This window comes from Theobroma cacao, chromosome 4 (genome assembly GCF_053813885.1).
Source record: "Theobroma cacao isolate CCN51 chromosome 4, ASM5381388v1, whole genome shotgun sequence".
NCBI classification, from domain to species: domain Eukaryota; kingdom Viridiplantae; phylum Streptophyta; class Magnoliopsida; order Malvales; family Malvaceae; genus Theobroma; species Theobroma cacao.
Genome location: NC_142642.1, coordinates 34,117,805 through 34,144,594, shown reverse-complemented (window position 1 = coordinate 34,144,594; position 26,790 = coordinate 34,117,805). Strand labels below are relative to the sequence as shown.

Genomic DNA, 26,790 nt, shown 5'->3' with positions numbered 1-26,790 from the left:
CACGGGGTGTTCCAGGGTGTCCTGATAAGCTCTTAAAAAGGATCAAAATGTTAAAGGTGGGACCCACAACCCAACATGCAGAAGCCCAACTCAACCAAGCCACTCCAATGTTTGGTCGCTTCGACTACGAAGATTCCTTGCTCAAATCCAAGATCGTATGACGTGGCTGTCCAGAATTATCATCTTCTTTATAACAAGTATTAATTAAAGTAAATTATTAGTTTGAGTTCAAGATTATACTTAATTGCAATACTCTAACTAAGTACAAAATTCCAATGAAAAACTGATGTCAATGCACATCCAACTTTGCCTCCAAAGGATAATGACTTTGCTAGTTTCTAAATTAACTGTAAATAAAATTAAATCAGATTAATTATTCATTCAAATCAATTATGATTTAAGTAAAATGTTTGGTTCATTGGATTTATTAGTTCAAAAAGCTTAATCCAATTAGTTTATTTGATTGATTTTTTATTTTAAAAAATTTTAATTAAATTGATAAAAAATAAAATTAATTACATATATATTAATATATATATAATATTATATTATTTTTAAATTTACATAAAATATAATATTTTTAATTTTTAATTATTATTTATTAAGTTATCTTCCCCACTTTTCACTTTTTCAATTTTTATTTTTTAAAATTTATAAATTTTAATATTATAATTTACAAAAAAATGATAACATTTTGATTCAAAACCAACCAATTAAATCAATTCGATGTTTAATAAATTTAGTTTTTTTTTATGTTTGGTCGATTTTTTAAAAATATTTGACGCATTTGATCTTTAGATATAACCGACCAAACAGATCAAATTAATTCAATATTTAGTCAATTTATTTTTTTTATATTTAATTAATTTTTTAAAACTATTTGATCTTTACGTATAACGAACTAAATTGACCGGTTGTTCACCCCTAACCAATTCCAGCTAGGCTGTTTTCCAATTTAATATGCAAACTAAAGATAAGATTACCTGGTATAGAAAAGAAATAAACGTTTTAAAGATTATATGAGTTTATATATTGCTTATTTGCTATGCTATTTGATTTTTGCACTTGACTTCCACGTGCAATTTAGGACCTGTCATATCACCCAGGAATCTATATGTTAGGCATCGAAACAAAAATGTTCAAAAATTGAAGTGACCCAATGTTTGTACTTTGCTTGTTCTACAACAACACACTTATATTTATTATTTAAAGAAAAAATTATGTAAAATAACTTTTTTTTATAAGTGTTTTTTAAAAATAATCATCAAAATAAATTTAATCGTTTTTAGTCATATTTAATTATGATTTTATAAAAATACCTTTAAAATTATTTTAAATAAATTAAATATTCAGCACAATTTTTCACAATTTGTGCTTTCAATTTCTCTGTCACCATCCAACTTTCTATTCTTTTATTGATTTATCTCTTCAGCATTCGTCTGCTATGTTCTTGATTTATCTCTTTCATATTTTCAGATTTTATTTTTTATGCTTTCAATACACTAAGCGATAGTTTTGTTGTGCTTAGGTGGATGACTATTTGGAAAATTTGATTTTTAAGTAAATGATCACAAATGTTTGAAATAGTTTTTAATTGAATCGATTCGGGACCTAGACACTAATAAACTCAAAATTTTGAAATTTATAAATTTAGGTTTAAAAAAAAAAACATTCAATTTTTAGTCGAAATAGGTGTTTAGATAAGAAAATTTGTGTTTTAATTTATGAAAACATATTAGAAATACTTTAATAGGTGCCAAATTGTTAGAAAATATGAAAAAAGTTGAGAAGATTTGAAATTTTGGTTTGTAAATAACAACAACATTTTAAGTATTAAAATGTAACAAAATGTTTTTGAATATAACGTGTAATAATAATATTTTTTCAATATGACGTACAACAACAATATTTTTTGTTTTAAATATGGTATGTAACAACCTAATCATGGTGTGTTATATGTTTTTGTACATGACGTATAACATGTTTTTATACATGACATGTAGCAATCTAACCATGACGTGTCACATATTTTTGTACATGATATATAACAACCTAATCATATAATGTCACATATTTTTATACATCGTGTGTAATATGTTTTTTTACATGACGTGTAACGACCTAACTATGACGTGTCTCATGTTTTTATATATGACATGTAATAACCTAATCATGACATGTAATATATTTTTGTACATAACGTGTAATATCATGGCGTGTAATTTTATTAAAAATAATTTTATTCAACTTAATTAAAAATAATTAAAATTATAAAGAGAGTTATTTTTTAAAATATCTTATCTATAAAGATTATGTTTAAAAATGCTTCTTTATCTAATCTAAACTATAATGAATCTTAGCTACATGTACTTTCTACACTTGACATCAGTCTTTTGATATTTTAACATGTTTGAAGGGTATTTTCGATTTTTCAATTCTTTCTCTCTTTTCTTCCTTGCATTGCTCTTTTCATCGTGCTTACCATCTCATGCTAGAAGTGGTCGGTACCCAAATCCAAACTCGAGAAGTTTCTCCCGTCTAGAACTTTTTCTTCTTCTTTTCTTTTTCTCCCTTTCCTTCCTATTTGTGTCTTTTTTCCTTTTCGTCATGCTTGCCGTCTCATGCTTGAAAAGGTCGGTACCCAAATCCAAACTCGAAAAGTTTCTCCCGTCTAAAACCTTCTCTTCTTCCTTTCCTTTTCTCCCTTTCCTTTCTCTTTGTCTCTTCTTTTAGACTTTTCACTCAAATGCTCTTCTCCGTTAAAAAACCCAAAGCCCCCCCTCTCATTCACACCAATTTTCTTTTTTTCTTTTTTTTTAAATTGACTTTTACTAATTTTTTTGAGTTTTTATTTTTGCAAGCTTGGTTGGTGTTCTTTATCTTTTGCCGTTGGACAATGCATTGGGTGAGTGAACAAAAAGGTGACCTCGATTTTCTTCTTCTTCTTCTTCTTCTTATTGTCTATTTGTGCAATAAGGGATTCTGCTCGTATGATTTTTGCTACTCAACGGCCAATTCTCTAAGGTTTTTCATTGTTATGCAAATTCGTAGCTTGGTCATAAAATCAGCTTTGTGGGTCATTTACCCTATCTTCCATTTACATTCATTTTTATTTCAAGCTTATTGTAGTTCTAGGTTATATAGGGTTCTTAATCTTGAATGTGTTTTTGATTATATAGCTCCTGGGTTTTTCAACTTTCAATGTTGGTTAAATTTACGGTAGAAGAAACAAAGAAAAGAATTCCAGAGCTGGCACTTGACTGAAATGTTAAGCAAAAGTATTAAAAACCAGGAGCATATCAGTTACTTGAAGTAACTGTGATGTTTCCTTTGGCTTTCTCTCTAATAATTGATATCATTCAATTTGGACCTTGAGAATTGTTACTGTGACTTTTTTTTTTATTTGTTTTATAACTTTTGTGCTCTACCTAGATTTTCTTGATATGTTTGAGATTTTCATGTTGTCAAATTTATTTATGTGTTGCTTTAGGTGGAAGGAAATCAATATATATTAGTGCTTGAATTAATTATATACTAGGACATAAGTGCACAAGCATTGTCAAAAGCTAAAGGGATAAATAAATCCAAAGTCTTCCATTTTTTTTCTTATGGTTTGGACCATCATTTGACTATTTTATCATTGAAAAGTTGCATATTATTATCATGAGATTAGATATGTTCCCCTTTTAAGGTGATCATCTGATTTAATGAAGAATTATAGCATCACATTCAACTAAGAGAGACATGTTTATGTCTTAAAACTTTGTAGATTATTCCTTAAACAATCACTAATTTATTGTTAATAGAAAGCATCTCACCAATTAGAAAATTAGCAATATTTCTACATCCCATACAAGGGATTTAAAATTTTCACTGTCATGATGTTTCTTCCTTGATAATTAGTGGAGAAAGTGAAAGGAAACTAGATAGTGTTTCTTTTTATTTACTTCAAATACATCATCGTGGTTGATATACTAGTAAACACATTTCCCAATTACTCTCTTATAGTTTGTTTGTTCTACTCATATTTGACTCTCATGTATTCTTCTCATATTTAAACTGTTTTTTTTTAGGGCTGACTCTTTTTTTTTTTTTTTACAGAAGGGCTGACTATTAAATTTGCTTCTTGTTTTAAAACCAAATAAAAATATATATGTAAAAGTCATGTTTGATAGATATTTGATTTAGACTCACAAAATCTTTTGAGACCTTAATTGCATATGTGGTCATATTCAAAAATTTATTTTTACAAATATATGTATATTGTCTTCAAAACACTGCTAAACATTTACAGTTTAGCTCTATTTACATGTGATTTAAATTTTCTAAAGTTCATGTGGTTCTTAGTTCCCATTATGCACCATATATGTTTGTAGGTATTTTATAAAACATTTTATATGGTTCTATGTTTGAATTTTACTAAAACTTGGTAGAGGATCCTAAAGGAATTTAGAGGTGCACTTTCTAGGACTTTTAAAATTTTGTATCTAATCTCAAATAGATTTTCTAATCTCCATTGGCCAACTTACAGTCACAAGAACTGCCCATTTAACCTAATAGTTATATAGTTCTCAAACTTTCTTGAATTGAAAGTTCCTAGGTAGGAGGCCATCTACATGTCAAAAGTGTGACAAAATGAACTTTCCTTGAGTGTAAAGTAAAATAATGGTCACTGAGATCAGTATGAAGGCTACAAAATTACTGGTTTCTTATTGGTTATCTGTCGTGCAAGTAAACTGTTATTGCCTCTCTACAATTCACACTAAGAATGAACCAAGCCATTCTATGACTCTAGGTAAAGCTAATGCTGTGAATGGTTGGACTGGACATTACTATTAGCTATTGTATCAAAACTTTGGTGTAGATGATTTTGTGGCCAGATTCCTATTTTAAATTTTCTTTTTCATAAAAATTTTGGTTTCAGTTTTCTTTATCTCTACTTTGCTATTTTAACTATGTAATTGCTTCTCTCTTCAATAGCAACAATTACTAGATAATCTAATTAGAAACTAAAAAAAAAAGGCATCTGTTCTGTTAAGATTTATTTGATCATCACCAACATAGTTTTTTCAATCTTTATGGTTTTTATCCTAATTGCCACTATGTTATTGGTTCAAGAGACATGTAATATTGATGGTGGATGGTGTATTAGATCAAGGACTAGCATGCGTAGGTTTCCTTGACAAAAATGATTCCATAGTACATGTAATTTTGTTGAACTTTTATCCTGTTTTTCAAAACAGCTTGCTCATTGATTTATAGGAAATTTTTTTTTACATTTTGTAATAAATATTATGTGTAGATACGTCGAATATTAATTTGTAGGATTATTATCTTTTTTTTTTTTCGAACAACATCTTGCTCATTGAGAATGCAGAACAATTTTTGTACATATTATTATGGTTTTTGTGTACTTATTGACAAATTATACATATATCAAATATTAATTAGCGGGATTATATCAATAACAACTTTTACAATTCTCATCATTGATTCATAATGAAGTGTTTATGAAATTTTGCAAACCCGTTGCATAACGCTGATACTTTTCTAGTTATCAATTGATTTTTATAGTAGACATCAATATTAAAATTTAATATAATATTAAAACAAACATTTTTTTGTAATAAGTTACATTTCTCTGTTAAAAAATCTCTTTATTACGTTATAATCAATGTGACTACCCGTTGAAAATTGGACCAAAACCAGTATCATTTTAACTTTGCTTTTTAAAGGAAAATGACTCTTTTAGTACCTAAAATTAAGAGTAAGCAAATGAGTGAATTGGATGGTTTAGTTCATCATAATTAAGGGCTAAATAGATCAAATATTTTTAAAAAACTGATCAAACATAAAGAAAGACCGATCCATCAGATATAAAATTAGTTTGGTCAATTTGGTTTTTTATCAATGAATTAAAATTTTATTATTTTTTTATACAAATTATAATATTAAAGCTTATAAGCTTTATTTATATTTATAAAATATATATACAAATTATGTATAAATTAAATATATGTATATATATAATATTATTTTATTATATATATGAAATTAATAAAACAACTTATATGTTATAATATTTTAATTGTTATATCAAAATTTGTATAAATAATAATTAATTATAAATAATATGTTATAAAAATTAAGATGATAACTAATAAAATTATTAAGTATAATCATATAAATAAAGTCTATTATAAGTTACAGTATTACATATGTATAAATTAAATATATGTATATATATATAATATTATTTTATTATGTATATATGAAATTAATGATACAACTTATATGTTATAACGTTTTATATTAAAATTTGTATAAACAACAACTAATTATAAACAATATATTATAAAAACTCAAGTGATAATTAATAAAGTTATTAAGTGTAATCATATAAATAAATATTATAAGTTATAGTAATGCTTATGGATAAATTGAATATATATATATATATATATATATATATATATATAATGTTTATACAATCATATATATTTATAATATTTTATATCACGAAATATTACTAAGGTGTAAAACTATAACATAATAATATATAGGATTTTTATTATCATATATTATAATATTAACATATAAGTTATATAATTTAAAATATATAATTTGTAATTTCATATTAATACAGATTTATAGATAAATAAATATATATAACTAAAATTGAATTATTATGATTATGATTTGTATACGTATATATAATAAATTAATATATTTTAAGTATATTATTAATTTACTATTAATTTTTCTTAATATATCTATAAATATTATATATATTAATATATATATTTAAATATATAATTAATTTAGTTTTTTAAATAGATTGGTCTAAAAATTTTAAAACCAAGAACCAATCAAAAAGCCAATTAGATCAAATCTTTTGGATCAATTAATTCAATAGATTAATTAGACTGAATCGTTTTATCGAAATTGCATTTGATTTGAATATGTAATTGCTCTGATTTGATTTTGCTCACCTCTACTTAAAATATAAACTCTTTTCTAATTTAATTCTCAAACTAAATTATAAGCTCAGTCCAAGTGACCAGTGGTCATAAGGATGTTAACAGGTCAAATATCTTATAATTTCGAGGTACCAAAACTTTAATGTTATTAAAAATTAACTATCCGAATAATTTAAAAATTACTACCTTAACTCGTTTAAATATCCGATTAAATAAAAAAATTATTAAAATCTTCTTCATAGGTATCCAATTACCCAATTAACTTTTCTAATTTCATAACTTTTCTTTAGATTTATATGTTATAAGTTTATATAAACAAATATATATATACTGTAATTAATAATTTTATGAGTTATAATATTTACAATGTTAATACAGAATAAAAAGTAAATATATTTATATTTAAAGTATATATATATATATATACACACACGCATACATAACAAATATTTTAATATATAAAATAGTAATTATATTTTTTATAAATTAACACAATATATAAACTATATATATTAAAAGACATTACAAGTTAATTAATAATAATAATTTTATGAATTAATTTAATTAATTATAAGAATTTGTTCTTAATTTCATGAAATTAAAAAAAAAACATTTAAGTTCTAAGACTATTCTAATCTCAAAAGCTTTCTTTAAGTATATATATTATAAGATTATATAAATAATGGTATACATATTATAACTAATAATTTTATAAATCATAATTTTTATAATGTTAACACAAAACAAAAAGTAAATATATGTATATTAAAAGTACATATATAATAGTAATTATATTTCTTTATAATATGATATAATATTCAAATTATTTAAACATAATTAACAATCTAATAATTTCTTAATTTAAATACATTAATATCATCATATTAATAATTAGAGTAACCATACTTTTCATATATTTGTTAATTTTTAACCAAAAAAAATTACTTGTAAAGTTGATAGAAATTGTAAATTTTTAATTTAATTATTAAAATAATAATAAAATATTAATAAATATTAATCGGGTTCGAATAACGGATACCCAAAGGATGGTACCCGAACCTAATTCGGGTAGTGAAATCACTACCTGAACCCTTTTATAAAATACCCTCATCCGGTGTAACCGGATAGGGTACCTCAGGTACCTGTTGACATCCCTAAGCGATCATCTATTTTGTTATTTAAAAAAAATTAATAATTTATATAATTTATCTATAATCTTTCAAAAATAAAACTTGAAAGCTCATTTTGGAAGTCTCCTCAAATGAGAAAGTCACCTCTCAATTTCTCATCATATGGCTTAAAATGTTATGTTCTTCAAAAAATACAATATACCAAATCTGGAGTCAATCATAAAAGAAGCTGCCTCTTTAGTTTTTATCATTCCATAAAGAAGTGAAAAATAAAATTAATCAACTGGCATCTTGATGTGGCATTAAGGAAAATATGCACAGGAATTAGCTGAAAAAGAACTGCCAAGTGTGAATTTATTATTGGATATACCTTCTGTATGAACTAGCAGAAAACCAGACATCAGATGGTGGATCCATGCACGATGAATCTGGAGTTATTCACATACAATCAAATTCTATTAAGGGATCATACTTGGCATCATAGATACATGTAATAAAGAGCACGAATCATGCTTTTGACCTTAATTTGAGGGAGGTGCTAAACCTTGCTAGAAAAACCTAGCTGACCCTGATTATTTGCCATCACTATTACCTCCATACTGGGTAGAATTTCCATTCCAGAAGGGATTTCTATCATTGAAACGGCCATCATCTTCATCATGTTTTAGTGTGTGAATATTGCTGCCATATCGGGAGGTTGTGGGTCGTCTGTTACTGCTGCCATCCCTAACGGTTGAAGTGCTTCCGTTTGGTGAGTAGGGTGAATAGGACCTAATTGTTCCAGCCAAGTTATTCTGCATTGTAGGATTTGGGCCTACAATTTCAACCAAGCCATAATGAATGAGAAGCCAAGACAATATTCCAGTAGGGCCATACTTGATTTAACAAATTTCAACATAACAATTTTCTTGCAAATAAGAAAAACAAAATGAATGATATGTATGCCACAAGAATTCACCCTGACCCTAAGAATTTCATACTGGATCACCCGATCCCAGTTTTGGAACATTCATGATCTGTAACAGATATACAATTACTCCAATCAAGACGCAAAAAAGAAGAATTGTACCTAGGAATGCTTGTGTTATAGAATTGGCTCACTAGCTTATCAAGACTACAACTAAATTTATCAAAATCCTAATTAATATAAAATTAAAAATGAATCCACTCAAAATAATGAAAGAGAGAAGTAACCCATTATAGCACCTACCTAATAGGTGGCATTCTATGTTCTAGTCCCTGTTCCATGAACCAAATAGGTCTATGTTCTAGATAAATTGCTTGTTCCTTCACCAGTGTATATATATACTTGTTCTCTCTCTCTCTCTCCATACACACATAAACAAGGTATGTGTGTGTGACTATGTATAATGCACACGTGCATAATTTGCTTAAATAAGTTTAGAAGATATAAAATGTGGTCATAGAATAACCATTTTAGACCAAGGTCTTAGGCCCACAGAATAAACAAATTGGCATCAACAGCTCAGAGACTCACTGTATTCCCAAATGCCACTTTGAGATTCCTGTTCAGTAGTTGATGAGCTGGCACCACCGCCAAGATAAGAAAAAGGATTTACATAGGACAAAAAGCTTTTGATGTATGCAAAATATCCCCCGTTGCTTCCTGTAGAGGCTTCAGTAGGTGTAGAATTTATTTGGTCAGCAGATGTTCTTTGCCCCTGGAAACCAGAGGTTCTCTGACGCGGAACCACTACTAATGCTTGTCTGTTGAGCAGACCCAAGTCCAATAAAGATTTACTCAAATCTGTGGACAAAGAGGAAAGCAATAGTGGTGAATGGCAGACATTTCAGATGTGACACTCCTTTATCAACCTACAGCACTTTCATAAACAAAACTGTAAAGACAGGGAACACTCCTAATATGGGAAGGCAATGCAATGTTAGAAGTTAACAACACTTCCTGCGAAGTCTAAAACATCTGCACTACCTTGATCACCAAATAACTTGCGAGGATAAGGAATGGCGAGATCATAAGAGCCCATGCCACTTGATTGGTTTCTATCCACATAGTCTTTAACCATTCTTAGAGTGTCTGCCACGGGAAACTTCTCTCGTAGGCTACTACCATCAGGTAATCGGATATTTAGATGAACATCAGTTGGTATATTCGCAGTTGAAGGTTTATCTGATCCACCATCTTCCTTGTCATTTATGCCTTTGTCCTTTTCATGTTGCACAGCTTCCTCTGCTTCTGCTGCACTCACTGGTGAACTTACACTTGCCTGATTATTGATGCCCTTTACTGGGATGAGACAACCATCTTCAGGAGGAGAGGATGTATTCTCAGATACAGAAACTGCTGGACCTACTGTGATAGAACTAGCCATTGTTCTGGTTGCTTCATTGGAAGCATCACCTTGTTCATCCACAACATTAGCTAAGTTGTCAGTGCTAAATGATTCCGAACTACCCTTGTCAACTGATTCAGCATTTTTCTCCTGCAATGTAATTAAAAAATAGCCTACATCAGGTAAAGTTTTTAAACTTCTAAAGTACTTGCCTTTTGACCTGGAGGTAACAAGCTCTTTGATTTGGCACCACAGCCTAGGTTCAAGTCCAAGTGCCCTCCCTCCCCCGACACTTCCATGGTCCAAAAAAATTTAGAAATACTTATCAAGGCAGCCAGCATTAAAATTTACCTTAACTGTGTTCTCACTAACAAAATTTTCCTCTATCACCCCAGAACTAACTGCAGATTTAGACCCCAAGGACCTCTCGTTCATTGTGCTTGATGGAACAGAATTACTTGAAGAACTTCCATGCTCAGACTGCCTAACAGTAGAAGCCCCAGAAGTAGATGTTTCATATTTCTTTGAAGCAAGGGCAGCAGTTAGGACTGTTACAGTTGTTTCCTGCAATTTCAACCAGACAAAAATAAGAATGTTAAGAAATCCAAAATCATAAACTGAATGTGGTAAACGAGCATCGGCCATGTCTTTACTAACTGGATAATAGTCCTAAATTCAAATATCACCAGCATACCTGGATATGAAGACTCAGCCATGCCTTCTCTAAACTGGATGCCAGAACTTCAGCACTGACAGACCCTTCTGGAAGAGTTCCACCAAAAGAAGAAAACTGACTATTTAGAACAACTTTCCGTACATATTACATGCTTTATCCGAAAAGAAGAAAAAGAAAAAAGTTTTAAGTAAGAAGAAATTCCAGTACCACTTTGCCAAGCTTGGACACCATTGTATCCAATAGCTGTTATGCAAGGGACAGATTTCTGCGGGTCTGTATTATGTTGATGCAAGGATTTGTTCTCTCGTTTGAAACTGATAACGAATACTAACAATGGTAAACAAGAAAAACCAACTCAAACAAGTGTAATCTAGCATGCACATTATAGTGGTCATTGAAATGGTACACATGGGAACTCAACCTCATATCATATAACAGCTACAGGTTCTATATACAATGGAATGAAGTATCATGGTTTCCCCCTTATTTTTTGGTGGGAGGCGAATGTGCTGTATTAGTAGGAAATGCTATGGAAAAGTGCAGTGACATAAAGTTTGGAAAGATAGAAAAATCAAAGGAAACACAGAAACTATTGTGCTGGGTAGGACAGTTAGAAAAATAAATCAAAAGGTGCAAAAATGCTTTCTTTCCCTTTTTCCACCAGCTACTTTTCATCTTCCAACTGTTCTTTTCTACCAAGAACAACCTAAGAGAGCCAACATGTTAACTATCAGAATTATTCCTTGGTGCCATAGTTCAAAAATCCCCTTAACATCTATATGGAAAGGCCAAAACTCCTAGAATGTAGATTTTAGAGTAACTATAAGAGAACAATATAATTTGTACTCAGGATACATATGGCAGAAAAATTTGCAGTGTCGGCGCTTCCTCCTTGGATATGCAATAGAATGCAATACTTTGACAATGACTCTTTCACCTGAATCAACCATGTTAAAATACAGGGAACAATATCAGAAGAACCAACTCTATTTGAGGTGAAAAAACTTTAAAATTAAAAGCATTAATAAAAGAAATACTTTTAGGTCAGTCCATGTTGAATCCTCCAGGTTTTTTGACTCAGCATCATCACCTGAAATTTTTTTTAATAACAAAATTATTAATCATAAACTATAAAACAATAAAACAACAAAATTAGTGTTTATCGGTCACGGTACCTAAATTAACACTTACTAAATAAAAAGCGCTTGCATTTACTAATATGGAAAAGAAAAAGGAGATCAAATGAAGAAGAAAACCTACCTGAAATGTAAACCACAAAAAGTTTCTTCTGGTTTTTAGCTTCAAGAATTGCTTCAGGAATTGAGCCTTTGTACGTAAGAGATGACAGACATTCAGACCTTTCCATCTGTTCTACACAATTAAATTTCAAAATTCAAAATTTCATTTAAATGTCTTTAATTTCAGCTTACTCATTCAATTATGCATTTTTATATGCACTTGTATATAAATATCACTCCAGATATATACTAAACAATCTATAATTCTAAAAACCCTAAAAAAGGAAAAACATCCGACTGTAAAAAACCCTCAATTAATTAAGAAGTTGGAAAAAATAGGGAAAAGAAAAATAATAAGAGGGTCAAGGTTTTTATTTGGGGAAGGAATCAAAGGATGAATTAAAAATAAAAGAAAAAAAGTGAAAAGAAAAAGGCCGTACCTTTGCTAGAAGAAATTGAATTCTGAAGAAATCTTTAGAACAGAGTAAGGAAGGACAAATGTGTAAAGAGAAGACTATAGAGTGCAACAGACTGCATACATAAAAGATGGCCACGTCATCATTTGTACGGCAAAATTTTATGTTAGTGTGTTTACTACGTAGAAATGTAATTACATTTAAGATGACGTATAGAAACTTATTTTCAAATAATACAAGAGCATAAAAATTTATGTGTCTGTGAAAGGATTTATATATATATTCAGTTAATTACGTAAATTCTGTTATATAATCTCATTCTAATTTTGGAGAAAAATTAATACTAGAAGTGACGATTTCTCTGTTTCTTTTGAATTTCTTTTCGCAATCCATACAAAAAAAATTCAACAATTTTCCTTCATTTGTAAATATTTAAACATATACATAAATAATACAAACAAACAAAAATATGTCCTGAAATTAATCTCATTTATGATTGATATGAAATTCGTAATATTCTAACTCGTTAATTTATGCAACTGTATTGATTTATAAAAGAGAAAAATTCTTCTTAATCTGAACCTTCTTCGACACTACAATATTTAAATCTCATCCCATTAATGGAAATCGGAAAAGATGATTAAAGAGGAGATACATGCATGAAGGTCTTCTCACTTCTTTCTTTTTGGAATGCAAGTAATTTTGGACTACTAGTGGAACTATGGAAGGGAACGTCTTCTGATTCTGAATTCAAACTCTAGACCTCCAAATTGATATCTCAAGTTCTAATTGCTTGGGCTGCTATGTTTATTGTGTGTTGCGGTTCAAATACTACTATACAACATGATTTGCCAACATAGGTGATTTACTCCAGATAATGCAAGGACACACGCTCTAAGCAGTGCACCCTGTTCCTGATCAAATGATAGGGGAAAAGCCTGTCCTCCAATCTTATACGTCCTCTGAATGTATTCTAGGCAATGCACTGTGTTCCTGAAGTACAATTGGTAGTTGACAAGGGCTGCTGACATGCTGCTCAAGATGAGTTGCTTTGCTGAATTAAAGCATGAAGAGAGATTATTCATGAGCGCAATGAAGAAGAATATGATGTTTGATGAGACACTTGAGCAGATCCCAGACTGCAAAGAAGGCAAACATTCGGAAATGTCATTCAACACACTTCAAATAAGCATTGCTGAGATTATTTAATGAAAAAATATAGCGTAAAAGATAATAAAAGTTACATACAACAACCGTCAGGTTAGCAATGGGCCAAAACTTTGGGAAAAGACATAGGATAAAGCCTATGTGGATTCACAAACTCTAAAGAACAGCAGCTCAAGATAGAAGCCTTAAAAGGTCCTTTACTTACAAATTCAAACAGCATGGAACAAATGCTTGAAATGAAAATGATCAGAAACGCTAGACAAGTCCTGTTGAAATGCAGTTGATATCAATAAGAAATATTATTGCCCATTCCATGAAACAATTTCAAAATTTTGCAAAATCAACAACCTATTTGAATGTGCAGTAGCAGAATGAAACATTAAACCCAAACCCAATCCTCAATGTGGTAAACTATGTCTTCAAGCATGGAAATCAGGATAGTGCATAGTGCATGCTCCATCTCTCACTTCACTTCTGTAAATGATGAAGAAAGAGCTAAAATGAGATTGAGTGCTCACCTTCTTGTGATGGAGTGATGAATAAAGAGTGTTGCAGCCAGAATCAGTTCTTTCAGACCAACAAGGATCAAATTCAACAAAGCTGCAGAATATACCATATTAGTATATATTAGCAGAAGGATATGAACAAACCTAAAAGTTGTGCAATAAAATAAGAAACACATAACAATGATTGATGATGTGTGTGCTAAGTCTTGGAGGCACTGCCCTGAATCACATTCAGTAAGTAACATGAAGAGTGTACAGTTCCATGTGATGCAAATAAGTACGCTATTATAACATACCGGCTATATTAGATTTAATAATCAAATCACAATATTTTGTTAAAGCTCAGCATGTGGGCAAGGCTTGCTTCTGCTTCAAAGTGACTTCAAACTGTGGACCGACGTCATTGTGAGACTGTAAACTCAGTTTGTTAAGCATTCCATTGTTGGCCTTGTCTTCTGCTTTTGTATGCATGCAAAACAAATCCTCAACCAATTAAGTCAACCTCAAAGCAGAACTTTGACCATCGCCATTAAAGTGATCAGATCAAGCAAACTGGAACACCAAATGTTCATAAAAGCCTAAGCAGCATCAGGTGTCTCTTTTTCTTGAAGCCATTGAATATCCTGCCCAAGTGACAGTTTTGAAATCATAGAGACCCAAGGAAAAAAAAAATAAAAAAACAATTGCAAAACAAAGAAAGAATGCCAGATTGCATACAATAATTGGACGAGCCTAAGTTCTCGAGTAGGGCCTATGAGAAATTTTCATGGAAAAACTTCCAAAGGCACAGGTATTATGATTGATTTTCTAGTATAACAAGTATTCTTACACAAAGAAAAAAGGGCTGGAAAGCGGAGCAAATTCTGCGTAAAATATTTCTGTAACTAAGTCTAGGATTATCTCACAAAAATGAAACTTAGCACTTCAGTGGCTGAAAAGTAATATTTGCCCTTATGACATTTTTAAAGTCAAAGAAAGAGGAGTTAAAGAGACAAACCATCTGGCATAAGCTATCTGAAAGCTGAAGTGCCTCTTCCCACTTGTTGACTGTGATGAGCCCCTTAATAAGGTGTATAAATGTGCTTAGCTCTGGAACTCCACCCATCCTTATCATGTCAGCATATAACTCAAAAGCCTTGTTAACCTTATGAGCAAGTGAAAGGCTCTCAATCAGGGCATCATATGTACTCTTGTATGCAGCAGAAATTGGTGAAAATGATGCAATCTCGTTATGAAGCTGTAAAGCCACCTCTAGCTTCCCAGCCTTTAAAAAATTATTGATAAGCACTCTATAAACAGGAATAACTGGCAAAGTTTCACTTTTACCAATCTCATCTAAGAGCCCAAGAGATGTTATGAACTCTCTGTTGAAACCTTCAATGACCTTAAGGTAGCCTGCCATATGCCTAGGCCAGTATGTCTGTTTCATCTCTTCCAAAAGTTCATAAGCCTTGTCCAATAGGCCGGCAGCACAACAATGGTTTATCAAAACACCATATGTGATGAAATTTGGAGCACAACCCTTGGAACCCATTTGCTCTAGAAGCTCAAGGCTTTTGTTGATTTTCCCTGCTTTGCCAAAGCCATCTATCATTGCAGTGTAAGTCACCACATTTGGATAGCACCCCTTTTCTTCCATCATCAACATAAGCTTATAGGCCTCATCTGTTTTATCAGCCTTACAGAGGCCATCAATCATTTCTGTATAAATAACAACATTAGGAGCACAAGAATTTTCGAGCATTTTGGACAAGACTTTTAAAGCTAGGTCCAGTCGTTTATCTTTAAACAACCTGTCAATCAATGAGCTGTATGTATAAATATTTGGACTATAACCATGCTCAGACATCTTGGAAAACACCTCTTGTGCTTCGTCTAACTTCCCTCCCTTGCAAAATCCATCTATAAGAGCATCATACACAACATGGTTCGGCTTACAACCAACAGTGGACATGGCTTCCAACAAGTCACGGGCCTCTTTGACCTTGTGAGCCTTGCACAAACCATCCACCAAAGCTCCATATGTAAAAACATTTGGCACTTTGGCATCACTATCAACCACTTTAAAATATAAATCTACATCTGGGATTTCCACATTAGTGTGCATTCTAGCATAAATTTGACAAGCTTTTTCAATCTGTCCAGCTTTACAATGACCATCTATCAGAGCTGTATATGTAACAACATTCGGAATGCAGCCCTGAGACAACATCATCTCAAAGAGTTCATCTGCCTTGGACACCTTCCTTGCTTTAAGGTAAGCATGTATTAGAGCAGTGTAAGTCACCACATTAGGGGCACAACCACCCCCTACCATCTCATCAAACCAATTACGAGCTTGTTCTATAAGACCAGCCTTACAAAAACTATCAATTAAAATCGTGTATGTATAGACATCAGGACCTACACCATTCTTTTTCATTTCTTCAAACAATAAAAATGCATTTTCTACTTTGGAGGCATTACACAGATGAGCAATCACTTTGGCGTATGTACTAGTATCAGGTATAAAACCTTTACTCATCATTTCATGGATAATTTTACATGCTTTCTCAAATTTCCCAATGCTACAAAGACACCTAGCCAAATTGCTAACATTGATCTTATTTAGTACAACTCCAGCAGCAAGCATTTCGCTATAAGCATTCTCGGCCAATTCTAGCACATCTGTGCTGGGTAACTCCTCATTGGCGCAAATGCCACCAATCAATATGTTATAAACCACATAGCCTGGTTGGCACCCACATTTGACCATTTTCTTTAGCAATTTATAGGCATAAGAAAAATCTCCTGATTTGCAATATGCATGAACAAGAGAATTAAATATGTTAGGACTTGGATAACAACCTTCTGTAATCATCATGTTAAGAATTCTCTTACACCTACCAAGCTGTCTCTTATTCAAACAGCCGCACAGCAAAACCTTGTATGTGACAACATTAGGAATGCAAGAATTGGCACGCATTCTATTCAAAAAGTCCATAGCTTCTTCAAAAAGTGAAGCTTCGCATAACCCAGATATCATCTTCGTATAAACAACAGTATCAGGCTTGAATTCTTCCTTCTCAATCAACCTAAGGGCCTCCCTCCATTGCCCCACTCTACAAAGGGAATAAGCATAACATGTTAGTGTATACCTGTCCATGCGGAACCCTGCATCCGACATCTCTCTATGAACCAAATGAGCCGTATCTAATCTATCAGCTTGCAAAAAAACTTGAATCAATGCACAGTAAGTAGCTCCAGATGGCTTGTAGCCAAAATCCTTAAGCCTACCTAATTCCTCTAATGCCACATTCCACAACCCATTTTTGCAATATTTTCGAATCAATAAATTAAGCAACCTTTTTAGCACTTCTGTATCTTCATTCCTAATTTCACACAAAAATTTCTCTGGAATACGATCACTATTACCGGATTCTAATAAATCAAGCAAAGAATTAAACACAGGGGCAGTATGACTATACCCAATTTGCCTCCCTGCCCATATAAAAAACTTAACACCCAATTCAGTTTTCAATTTAGCCAAGTTCAAAACTTCAACAACTAACTTTTCATTCAATTTTTCTCTAAATTGCTTAAGAAAAATCTGGGTTTTGTCCCCGAACTCTCCACTATCACTCAAAATGGCATTCGCAATTAAAACAGCATCGTTTGAGAATTTACCGACATTAAGTTTTTCTTGTGAAGGCCCTGAACCAGCCCCTATAAAGGCAAAGTCTTGGGCTGAAACGGGCTCCACCGGCGGATTGTTTTGTACCGAAAATGGGTCATCTGGGTCGATTAGGCCATCGAGATTGTCAGGGGAAGAGGAGGAAATGAATCGGGTGAGTGGGGAGAATAGGTTTTGGAGAGGGAGTTGGGGGTTCTGAGCGGAAAAAAGAAGTGATTTTGAGTAAGAAATAAGAGGGCTGAGCCATCTTTTTCTCATTAGCCTGTTTTTGGGTCTATCTGAACTTTAGAAATAGATGCTCTGGTGCAGGGTTTAAGATGGCGGTGAGTTTTAGGAAAATGTTTAACAGAAGGTCTTTTATTGTGTTTTTTCTTTTCTTTGTTTTCTAAATAGAATATAAATTACTATCATTCAAAAATTTGACTTTATATGAATTAATTTTAAAAAATCATATACTTCAACAAGAATAATTTAGTACTCACCCTACATGAAGATATTTTGAGGAAAGACAAAAAAAATTTTACCACATAGGGCGTGCAAGAAGTCAATACAAAAAACAAGCATATCAATGGCAGTATGCAACCCTTGAAACTTACATTGATCAAAAGAGAGTGGCATTATCATCAGTTCTCTTGTGGTCCCAAAGCGTCAGTTAATTGTGAGACATTTTCGATTGGTTGATCGTTTACCATCATTCTTGGACCTCTGTCCATCTGCCACATTAAAATATCAGCAGCTACAACTGGCCAAAACTAAGACTAAATCCTCTCTGCAGTCTCCACCAAAGCTGACCAAAATGGCAACGCCAATGCAGCCACAGCAGCAACAACAACGATCACTTGCTCCATCTCCAAATCCCTTCAAAAAACCTTTACTGAGGCTCCTTCTAATAACCATGTTCTGCTCACTTTCTTATATACTTGGCTCTTACAGCAACTCTTCCACCTTCACTCTCCCTCAAAAACAAGACCGTAAGTTACCTCATTGTTTACAGCTAAATTTCACTACCCACAACGTACTTTCACCTCCTCTTAACTTTGAACCACTCCACAAAATTCCCCTCCCTCAAGAACCTATCAAAAACTTGAGCTTTTGCTCTGCTAACTTCACCAACTACTTACCCTGCCATGACCCATATAGAGAAAGAAGGTTCAGTGTTTTTAGATTCTCTCACAGGGAAAGGCATTGCCCTGAAAGTGATGAGAAAGTTAGGTGCTTGATACCAAGGCCTAAAGGTTACAAAAAGCCATTTCCATGGCCTCAAAGTAGGGACTTTGCTTGGTTCAAGAATGTGCCTTTTAAGAGGCTGGCACAGTACAAGAAAGCACAGAATTGGGTTAGATTGGAAGGTGATAAGCTGGTGTTTCCAGGTGGTGGGACTTCTTTCCCAAAGGGAGTGAAGGGTTATATTGAGGAGATTAAGAAAGTTTTGCCGTTGAAATCTGGGAAGATCAGGACAGTTCTTGATGTTGGATGTGGGGTAATAGAAAAACTTTTTTCTTTCGATTTGTTTGTTTTTCATCTTATCTGATTGGTCTTTTATGTCTTAAATATAATACGTAGTAGTAGTTTAAACAGGAGAGTTAAGGAGTGAAAGATATTTTTAGTTTAACTGTTTGAAGTTCTACAAGATAAGCTTGTAATAACTGAAGAACGCAATATGGAATTTTCTTAATCATTCACATTTTTTTTCTCCAATTTTCTAAATTTGTTAGGCTTTATTGCATTGTGCCAAATCCAATATATCTTGAAAGGTTAGTGGTAGGAAATGTCTTTCTCCTTTTTTATCCCCATTTTACCTGTATTTTAGTTTCCTTCTGCTTTTATCCCGTGTCATTCTTTGTTGCATTGGTGTTGATTCTACAGGAAGTTGAGAATGTTTCCGTTTTCATTTGAATTCTAAAAGAAAACATGGTAACAAGATTGGTACTCTACTAAATGCGAGTCTTTATTGCTCTGGAAAGGGACAAAATGGGCATTCACAACTCTTCTTTTGCAAATGTTGTAGTATTGCTGTTGTGCTTTATTTCCGAAAACAGAAAAGGTTTAGGCACATCCTGTTGCTGAAATAAGGAGTACAAGGACAAATCTAGTTGTAGGGTATTGATTTATGCTGATTTGATTTATCCGTCTAGTTTCACGGTATAATGATCATCGAGGAAGTCATGAATGGTTTAATTTTTATCTACTGCTGCACAATGCCATAGTAATAACAGTGAAGAATATCCCAAGCCCTGGTGTGGGGAAGGTGTGAAAGAAAGTTCGAACAGAGAGTTTTCATTTGTTAACTTAAATGAGCAGTATCTGTTTCAGCCTGGGAACTAGCTGACATGCGAGGGTTGGGGGGAGCTACAATATGGTGGCTATGTGTGTATGATTGTTGATTCTCTTGGCATAGAGTGTCACACAGGGATCGATCGTGAAAATTGGATGATTGTAAAGTTAATTTTGCATCTTCCAAATTCTATTATTTAGAAATCATTTTTCCTTATTTTCGGTGTTTTCTACTAAAGTGTATGTCTATAAATAGGCATATAGACTTGAGAGTTTTAGTATGATTTCATCTTTCCCTGGTGTATATCAAAACCCCATTTCTGCACTTCTGTCCTGTGCCAGTTCTTGTTTACCCTTCTTTGTTAAATTCTCATTGTTCCTCACAATCCCCTTCCTCCCTTTTCCCCCTTTTCTCACTAAGTAGTCATGGTTTTCAAGTGTTGTTTTCATTAGCCTTTCTATCTCTATAAGTTTATCATCTTTCTTAATACAGTCAATTTGTTTAGTAGTTTACATTGTTCATGCTGGTGCCTATATAGATGCATTTTATAGATTTGATTCAATTCAAGAAGTTTTGAGAATTTCCCTGTTATTTCTCTAATTAAAAATGACTCAGAAGCAAAGGCTTTCTCAACCTAGGAATTATGCAGACATTCTATTATAGAAAATCGAATTGTAACTTTTGCATGGTGGAAAATCATAGGTCTTACTCTTCTTCTCAGGTTGCTAGTTTTGGAGCCTTTCTAATGGACTTCAATATATTGACACTGTCGATGGCACCAAGAGATGTACATGAAGCTCAAGTGCAGTTTGCCTTAGAAAGAGGAATTCCAGCCATGCTGGGTGTTCTAAGCACCAATCGGCTTCCATTCCCATCAAGATCTTTTGACATGGCTCACTGTTCCAGATGCCTGGTCCGATGGACTGAATATGGTAATCATGCATACATTTTGTGTCTGTGGGGGAAAGAAAATATTTTGATCTCCTAGGAGAAGCAAACGAGAATCCAATGCATAAGGGATAGTAGATTTGCAGTAGGGGCAATGGTGACAATGTGGTTCCCACAGTTCTACTAAGCCAAAACTCTCTACAATCTTCCTAGATATTAGACAAGAGGATCATATCACTAATCACAAAGTTAGTCCCATAACCTTGTAGCTAGTTTCTAATGACACACAGTTCATAATGGTAACCACTGGTGGTAAGTGCATGGCCTGTTCAGCAATCCAATTGTATAATTTTAGTGAACCAAAATAAGTGCATTTACATTTCTCTAATTTGGTTTTGTGTTTTCCACAAAGTTGCACTCCATCCATCTCATAATAGTCTCCTCTTTTTTATTCTGTTATGCTCAAAGAAGTTTTCCAGTTTCCACAATCAAAAATGGAAGGTTAACTTTTACTGCCCCAAAGAAGTTCACCTTTGCTTCAATATAATCTTCTATCAATTAAGGAAAAAATGAACCTGAAAACATTACTCCATCTATAGAACCAATTTATATTAGCATGCAAACATTTAAGATGCTTTCTTAATATATGAACTTTTTCAAAGCGGATACTTATCATGGGATGGAGAGTGAAACTGAACAGCTTAACATCTATACCTCATTGGATAAAAGTTCTAGATTCATCCCTACCAATGTATGCAGTGTCCAAACGCCCATGTTGTACATATGACTTTCTAAGATTCTGTCATCTTTCTGTTTTCTTTTCATAACCCTTTTTCTCTTATACAAAATCAAATTGATTAGACGGACTTTATCTGCTGGAGATTGACCGGGTTTTGCGTCCCGGTGGCTACTGGGTACTTTCTGGGCCACCTATAAATTGGAGGTTTAACTACAAAGGCTGGCAGAGGGAGCCTAAGGACTTGGAAAATGAGCAAATGAGGTTGGAAGATCTTGCTAGGAGACTGTGCTGGAAAAAGATTGCAGAGAGGGGACCATTTGCTGTGTGGCAAAAGCCTACTAATCATTTGCACTGCATCCAAAAGATTAAAACTTGGAAATCACCCCAATTTTGCACTACGCCTGACCCTGATGCTGGCTGGTGAGTTTTCTTCATCCCACTTTACAGTTAAACCTTAATTATTTGCAAGGACCATGACCTGGCTATTAGCAATTAACTTTTATAATATTCCTAGCCAGTGAACTTCCTAATAAGTTGAGCTATTAGAGTTCAAGCATGCAGTTTCATGTATATACGGAATCAACCAAAGATTATAGAAGTCAATATCAGCGGGAATCTATGACTAGTGATATCAACTGAAATTTCATTTCTTCTTTGCTTCTTGACATCCAATGCTGCATAACTTTCTGGCTTTTGCAACATCAGACAATTACATTTTCTCCAAATGAGGAATTCTATTGGGAATTTGGGATAATGGAATATGCAATATGCATCACTAATTGCTTTGTCCCCCTGCTTGGCTGTAGATAATTTTCTCTTCTAGTAGGAGTTCCAAAATAGCTGATGATCTTGCTTTGTATTTGTTCTTTCTGAGTGTACAACAGGTACAAACTGATGGATTTGTGCATTACCCCTCTTCCAAATGTGAAAGACACCCATGAAGTATCTGGAGGTGCTCTTGAAAATTGGCCTAAAAGATTGAATGCTGTTCCTCCTAGAGTTAAAAGTGGAGCTAAAGAAGGCATTTCAATTAAGTCATTCAATGAAGATAATCAGTTATGGAGAAGGAGAGTTTCCTATTATGGGGTTATACTCAAGACTCTTTCTGATGGTAAATACAGAAATATTATGGATATGAATGCTGGATTGGGTGGTTTTGCTACAGCAATGGATAAGTATCCAGTTTGGGTTATGAATGTAATTCCTTCTGATGCCAAAACAAACACCCTTGGTATTGTGTACGAACGTGGTCTCATTGGAACTTATATGAATTGGTAAGGCTCTCAGAAACTGCTTTTCCTTTCCATTTATTTCAGAACTCGTAAGATGTTCATTTCTGCTTACCTATTACATGACTTTGTAATTGTATAACGTGATAGATGTCTGATGATTAAAACTGTGATTCTGGCGTTTCTAATTATGCATGTGCTACCATTTAATCTCAATTGTTTGGATTCTCTATTTCTCTAATTATTACATAATTCCTGATATTTGCGGAGAAGGCTCAGTGCATATCTCTCCAGTCATGTTAATTCTTTTTCTTGTTGCAAAAATGCAAACTACAACTTCCATGGCTTGCTTGCAGGTGTGAAGCTTTCTCAACATACCCCCGCACATATGATCTGGTACATGCCCATGGTGTATTCAGTATGTATATGGACAAGTAAGACCTTTGCTCACTTGTTTTTTAGTTCTCCTTCTAAACAATAGAAGATAACATTATCAAGAAATCTCATATTCTGGTCTACAGTCCACCAATAGTGTTCTGCAATTAATTTTATACCTGGATGTATGCACCATCATTGTAGTTCCATATTGAAGCATATGTATTCAATTTGGATTATGGAGGCTAAATGCTGGACAAGAAAAGCACGATATGTCTCAATGCCTTTAAAACTTGTTTGGAAGAGAAATGCACAACATGGATGTCATGGGGTTATATGGGAAATTTTTGAATCCATTTCTATTGAAGTTCTAAGTTTGAAAACATGCCAGGAAGAAGCAGGAGCTAAGTACACCATTCCTGGAAAACCTTTGCATCTACACTTGATTTCTTAATTCTCATCGGTACCACTTTGCTGCGTTTTCTAGCCCAGCCTTCCATACATAGAAAGCCAACTATAATTTTAACCCCAGTTTCTTGGGTTTTATCTATTTGTTTCAATATTTCCTTCAACCATGAGTATGAGCACTTGAATGAACACTGAGGTAAGGCCAAAGAAATGAAAGCATAACAGAGGTAAGTGAAACATATCATCATTCTAACTTGAATTATATCATGTCATATGCAGGTGTGACTTCGTTGATATCCTCCTCGAAATTTATCGTATACTTAGGCCCCAAGGAGCTGTCATAATAAGAGATCATGTGGACGTTGTTATGAAACTAAAGGGCATTACAGATCAAATGAGATGGAATGGCCAGGTTTTACATACTGAGAATGGTCCTTTCCACGCTGAGAAGATACTATTAGTTGACAATTCTGAAGACTAAGTTATCCCCATCAATTTCCAGCTTGCACATACATGATTTTAGACTACTGTAAGTTTACTGATTACAAATTAGAAACTCTGTTCACCTCTCTATTGAATCAAACAATGTCTCAAGCCATGTGGTACCCCTCTTTTCTCCTTTTCTCCAGACCAAAGATAGTGTTAAATCTACAGTCTAGTAGTTGAGAACACAGAGATGACTTCTCAGGTCTGAAAAGGAAATTCCAATGAAGGCTGAACACTAAAAATTCCACTAACAAGTTGAAGCCATTTCATTTGATGACCTTTTGCTTTTGTGGAGGGTCAAACTCAAAGCATTAGAATCTGTCAAAACTTTAATCAACTGAAATTGAACAGAGCAATTTATATTCCAAAAGGAAGGCAAAAAGAGGCATCAAACTGTGGAAAGGGAAGCCCACATTCTATGGCCACCATAAGCCTTACCATTACACGGAGGTAAAGTCTATTGCTTCTTTTCTATCAAAATAAGATAATTTTATATATTTTAATCCAAAAGAAACGAGCGGCCAACGGCTCATATATTTTGTTGGTATTATATGATTTTCCTCCACATATATAATCAGAATTAACTTTTTTACTCTTTCTCAATATTTTAAAGTTTTACTTTTTAAATTAAGATATTAGATTTTAATTAAGGAATGCTGGTTTCGACCGGTTTGATTAAAGTTAAAATCGAATTACTAAAAATTAAATTACTTGAATTAATAATTTTCTTAACCAATAGTTGAATTGAATTTTTATACAATTGAATGTTGATCACAAAAATATTTTGATATTTCAAGTCGGTTGCATAATTTAATCAAATTAGGAAAAAAATAATCACATGTCTCGTAATTTTTTTGCATAATAATTATCAAAATAAAAAATATATAAATATTCGTGATTTTAATTAATAGTAAAAAAATCAATTGTTCACAAACGTCAAAATTATAATCCAACAATTACCGAGTAAGTAAAAAAACTACTATAAATCTAACATCAAACTAATTAAAAATTTAAAAGTATAAAGACACCTAACAAAGATTCAAGTATAAGAAATAAATATAAATTACATTCACAATACGTCAATAATTCCAACAAATTAGTAAACAGAAATGTTCCCTAATCCTAACTGATTTTGCTTTAGTCTCCATTTCAAGACTCATGCTCTCCATTCCCATTTATGATGCTTTGTGTTAAAACTGTAGATAATGCAGTTAAATCGAATTAAATGAAACAGATAAAGAAAAATTATATCAAAATTGGTCAAAATTATTTCAGTAACCGACCAATTTACTAAATTAATTCAGTACAGTCGATTAATTCAATTTTATCTAAATTATGCATACCCCTAAGTAAGTCACATTACGAACATAATGATAATAATAACGTTATACCTAAACATTGATTTAATAGTAAGTACTTATATTTTCGTATTTCGAATTAGATTTGAATCTTTTTTTTATCAATAATTAAAAAATAACAACATTGATATTTTTTAGTGTCGATGCAAGTTTAAACTTTACTTGTTGCCAACCTAAATGAAATAGGTTAAGATTTGATGAACTGAGAAGCTGTCTGGCCATATTTGAGATGACAATCTTGTTCTAAATGGTTGGTACTAAGAATTAGTAAGCATAATAATAATAATAATAATAATCTCTCATATCATATGCCACATGCCACACTTTTCCCATTTATTTATTGTTCATTTGTATGAGCTATAATTATTAATATTAATTTTTGGTTAACGAACTAACTCAAAATTATTTGACATCTTAAACTTTGGTAATTGCTACTACTATTTTCATATTCTATGAAAATATTGATAATGGGATTTAACTTTTTTATAAAGAAAAATTGGAAAAGAAATGGAATGTCAAGCTCAACAACCAACTCAGCAGGGAAAAGGGGAATTCCGTCTCTTTCATTTCAGGAATTTAGTGAAGCTTGCTTACACGCTTCCTTTATGAGTACGAACAGTAAGCGAATCCGTGGTCAAAAAGATTAGGAATAATAATTAATTGATTGGCCTTTTGGCGCAGCGGCAAACCCCTTTTCATCCACAGTAATACGCCACTCAAAATTTTTTCGTCAAGTATCTCAGATATCTTTATATTATAAACTTTTTATAAATTTAATTTTTTTTATTTCACAATTGATGGATTTAGTTTCCTTACCATCGAGTTTCTCGGTCTAATTTTGTTTAAATTGACTGTTAATAATATTGATGATGTTGATAATTAAAAAATTACTACATATTTGTTTAAAAATTATATTAATTAATTTTCATAAAAT

The 26,790-nt window shown here is 32.3% G+C and overlaps 3 protein-coding genes and 1 long non-coding RNA gene across 7 annotated transcripts; 2 read left to right on the top strand and 2 right to left on the bottom strand.

Moving 5' to 3' along the window:
- The first annotated feature begins 2,493 nt into the window (after window positions 1-2,493).
- LOC108661516 (uncharacterized) lies at window positions 2,494-3,369 on the top strand. The gene is made up of 2 exons (XR_001927357.2): window positions 2,494-2,633; window positions 2,862-3,369. It is a non-coding gene; the product is annotated as an uncharacterized LOC108661516 (long non-coding RNA).
- Window positions 3,370-8,434: 5,065 nt separating this feature from the next.
- Window positions 8,435-12,898, bottom strand: LOC18602533 (Ubiquitin-like superfamily protein). Of its 2 annotated transcripts, none has more exons than XM_018120232.2 (10): window positions 12,777-12,898; window positions 12,359-12,464; window positions 12,136-12,188; window positions 11,954-12,035; window positions 11,306-11,371; window positions 11,117-11,184; window positions 10,774-10,986; window positions 10,062-10,572; window positions 9,609-9,878; window positions 8,435-8,924 (listed from the first exon to the last, which is right to left on the bottom strand). In XM_018120232.2, the coding sequence occupies exons 2-10, from the start codon at window positions 12,462-12,464 to the stop codon at window positions 8,683-8,685; spliced, it is 1,611 nt and encodes a 536-aa protein (XP_017975721.1). In that variant the 5' UTR covers window positions 12,777-12,898; the 3' UTR covers window positions 8,435-8,682. The 2 variants fall into 2 exon arrangements, with proteins under 2 accessions (XP_017975721.1, XP_007034040.2); XM_007033978.3 differs by having other exon boundaries at window positions 12,359-12,469; window positions 12,777-12,828.
- A 402-nt stretch (window positions 12,899-13,300) lies between these two features.
- LOC18602532 (Tetratricopeptide repeat (TPR)-like superfamily protein) lies at window positions 13,301-18,450 on the bottom strand. Of its 3 annotated transcripts, XM_018119434.2 has the most exons (6): window positions 17,312-18,450; window positions 15,423-17,215; window positions 14,722-15,048; window positions 14,438-14,519; window positions 14,125-14,185; window positions 13,301-13,891 (listed from the first exon to the last, which is right to left on the bottom strand). In XM_018119434.2, exons 1-3 carry the CDS (start codon window positions 18,354-18,356, stop codon window positions 15,004-15,006), a joined length of 2,883 nt encoding a protein of 960 aa, XP_017974923.1. In that variant the 5' UTR covers window positions 18,357-18,450; the 3' UTR covers window positions 13,301-13,891; window positions 14,125-14,185; window positions 14,438-14,519; window positions 14,722-15,003. The 3 variants fall into 3 exon arrangements, with proteins under 3 accessions (XP_017974923.1, XP_017974922.1, XP_007034037.2); XM_018119433.2 differs by having other exon boundaries at window positions 15,423-18,450; XM_007033975.3 differs by lacking the exon at window positions 14,125-14,185 and having other exon boundaries at window positions 15,423-18,450.
- A 306-nt stretch (window positions 18,451-18,756) lies between these two features.
- LOC18602531 (S-adenosyl-L-methionine-dependent methyltransferases superfamily protein) lies at window positions 18,757-24,583 on the top strand. Its single transcript, XM_018119435.2, has 6 exons — window positions 18,757-19,578; window positions 21,095-21,305; window positions 22,123-22,420; window positions 22,885-23,274; window positions 23,586-23,663; window positions 24,292-24,583. The coding sequence occupies exons 1-6, from the start codon at window positions 18,895-18,897 to the stop codon at window positions 24,491-24,493; spliced, it is 1,863 nt and encodes a 620-aa protein (XP_017974924.1). The 5' UTR covers window positions 18,757-18,894; the 3' UTR covers window positions 24,494-24,583.
- The last annotated feature ends 2,207 nt before the right edge of the window (window positions 24,584-26,790 follow it).

Excerpts from the sequence above, each read along its gene's own strand:
- LOC18602533 (XM_018120232.2), bottom strand. The coding sequence starts at position 12,464 with ATGGAAAGGTCTGAATGTCTGTCATCTCTTACGTACAAAGGCTCAATT. Across the intron at positions 12,189-12,358 it reads TTTTGTGGTTTACATTTCAG|GTGATGATGCTGAGTCAAAA; the intron begins GTAGGTTTTCTT and ends AAAAAATTTCAG. Across the intron at positions 10,987-11,116 it reads GGCTGAGTCTTCATATCCAG|GAAACAACTGTAACAGTCCT; the intron begins GTATGCTGGTGA and ends TTGAAATTGCAG.
- LOC18602532 (XM_018119433.2), bottom strand. The coding sequence starts at position 18,356 with ATGAGAAAAAGATGGCTCAGCCCTCTTATTTCTTACTCAAAATCACTT. Across the intron at positions 15,049-15,422 it reads CAGATAGCTTATGCCAGATG|GATATTCAATGGCTTCAAGA; the intron begins GTTTGTCTCTTT and ends TCACTTGGGCAG.
- LOC18602531 (XM_018119435.2), top strand. The coding sequence starts at position 18,895 with ATGGCAACGCCAATGCAGCCACAGCAGCAACAACAACGATCACTTGCT. Across the intron at positions 19,579-21,094 it reads TTCTTGATGTTGGATGTGGG|GTTGCTAGTTTTGGAGCCTT; the intron begins GTAATAGAAAAA and ends TCTTCTTCTCAG. Across the intron at positions 23,664-24,291 it reads TTCAGTATGTATATGGACAA|GTGTGACTTCGTTGATATCC; the intron begins GTAAGACCTTTG and ends TGTCATATGCAG.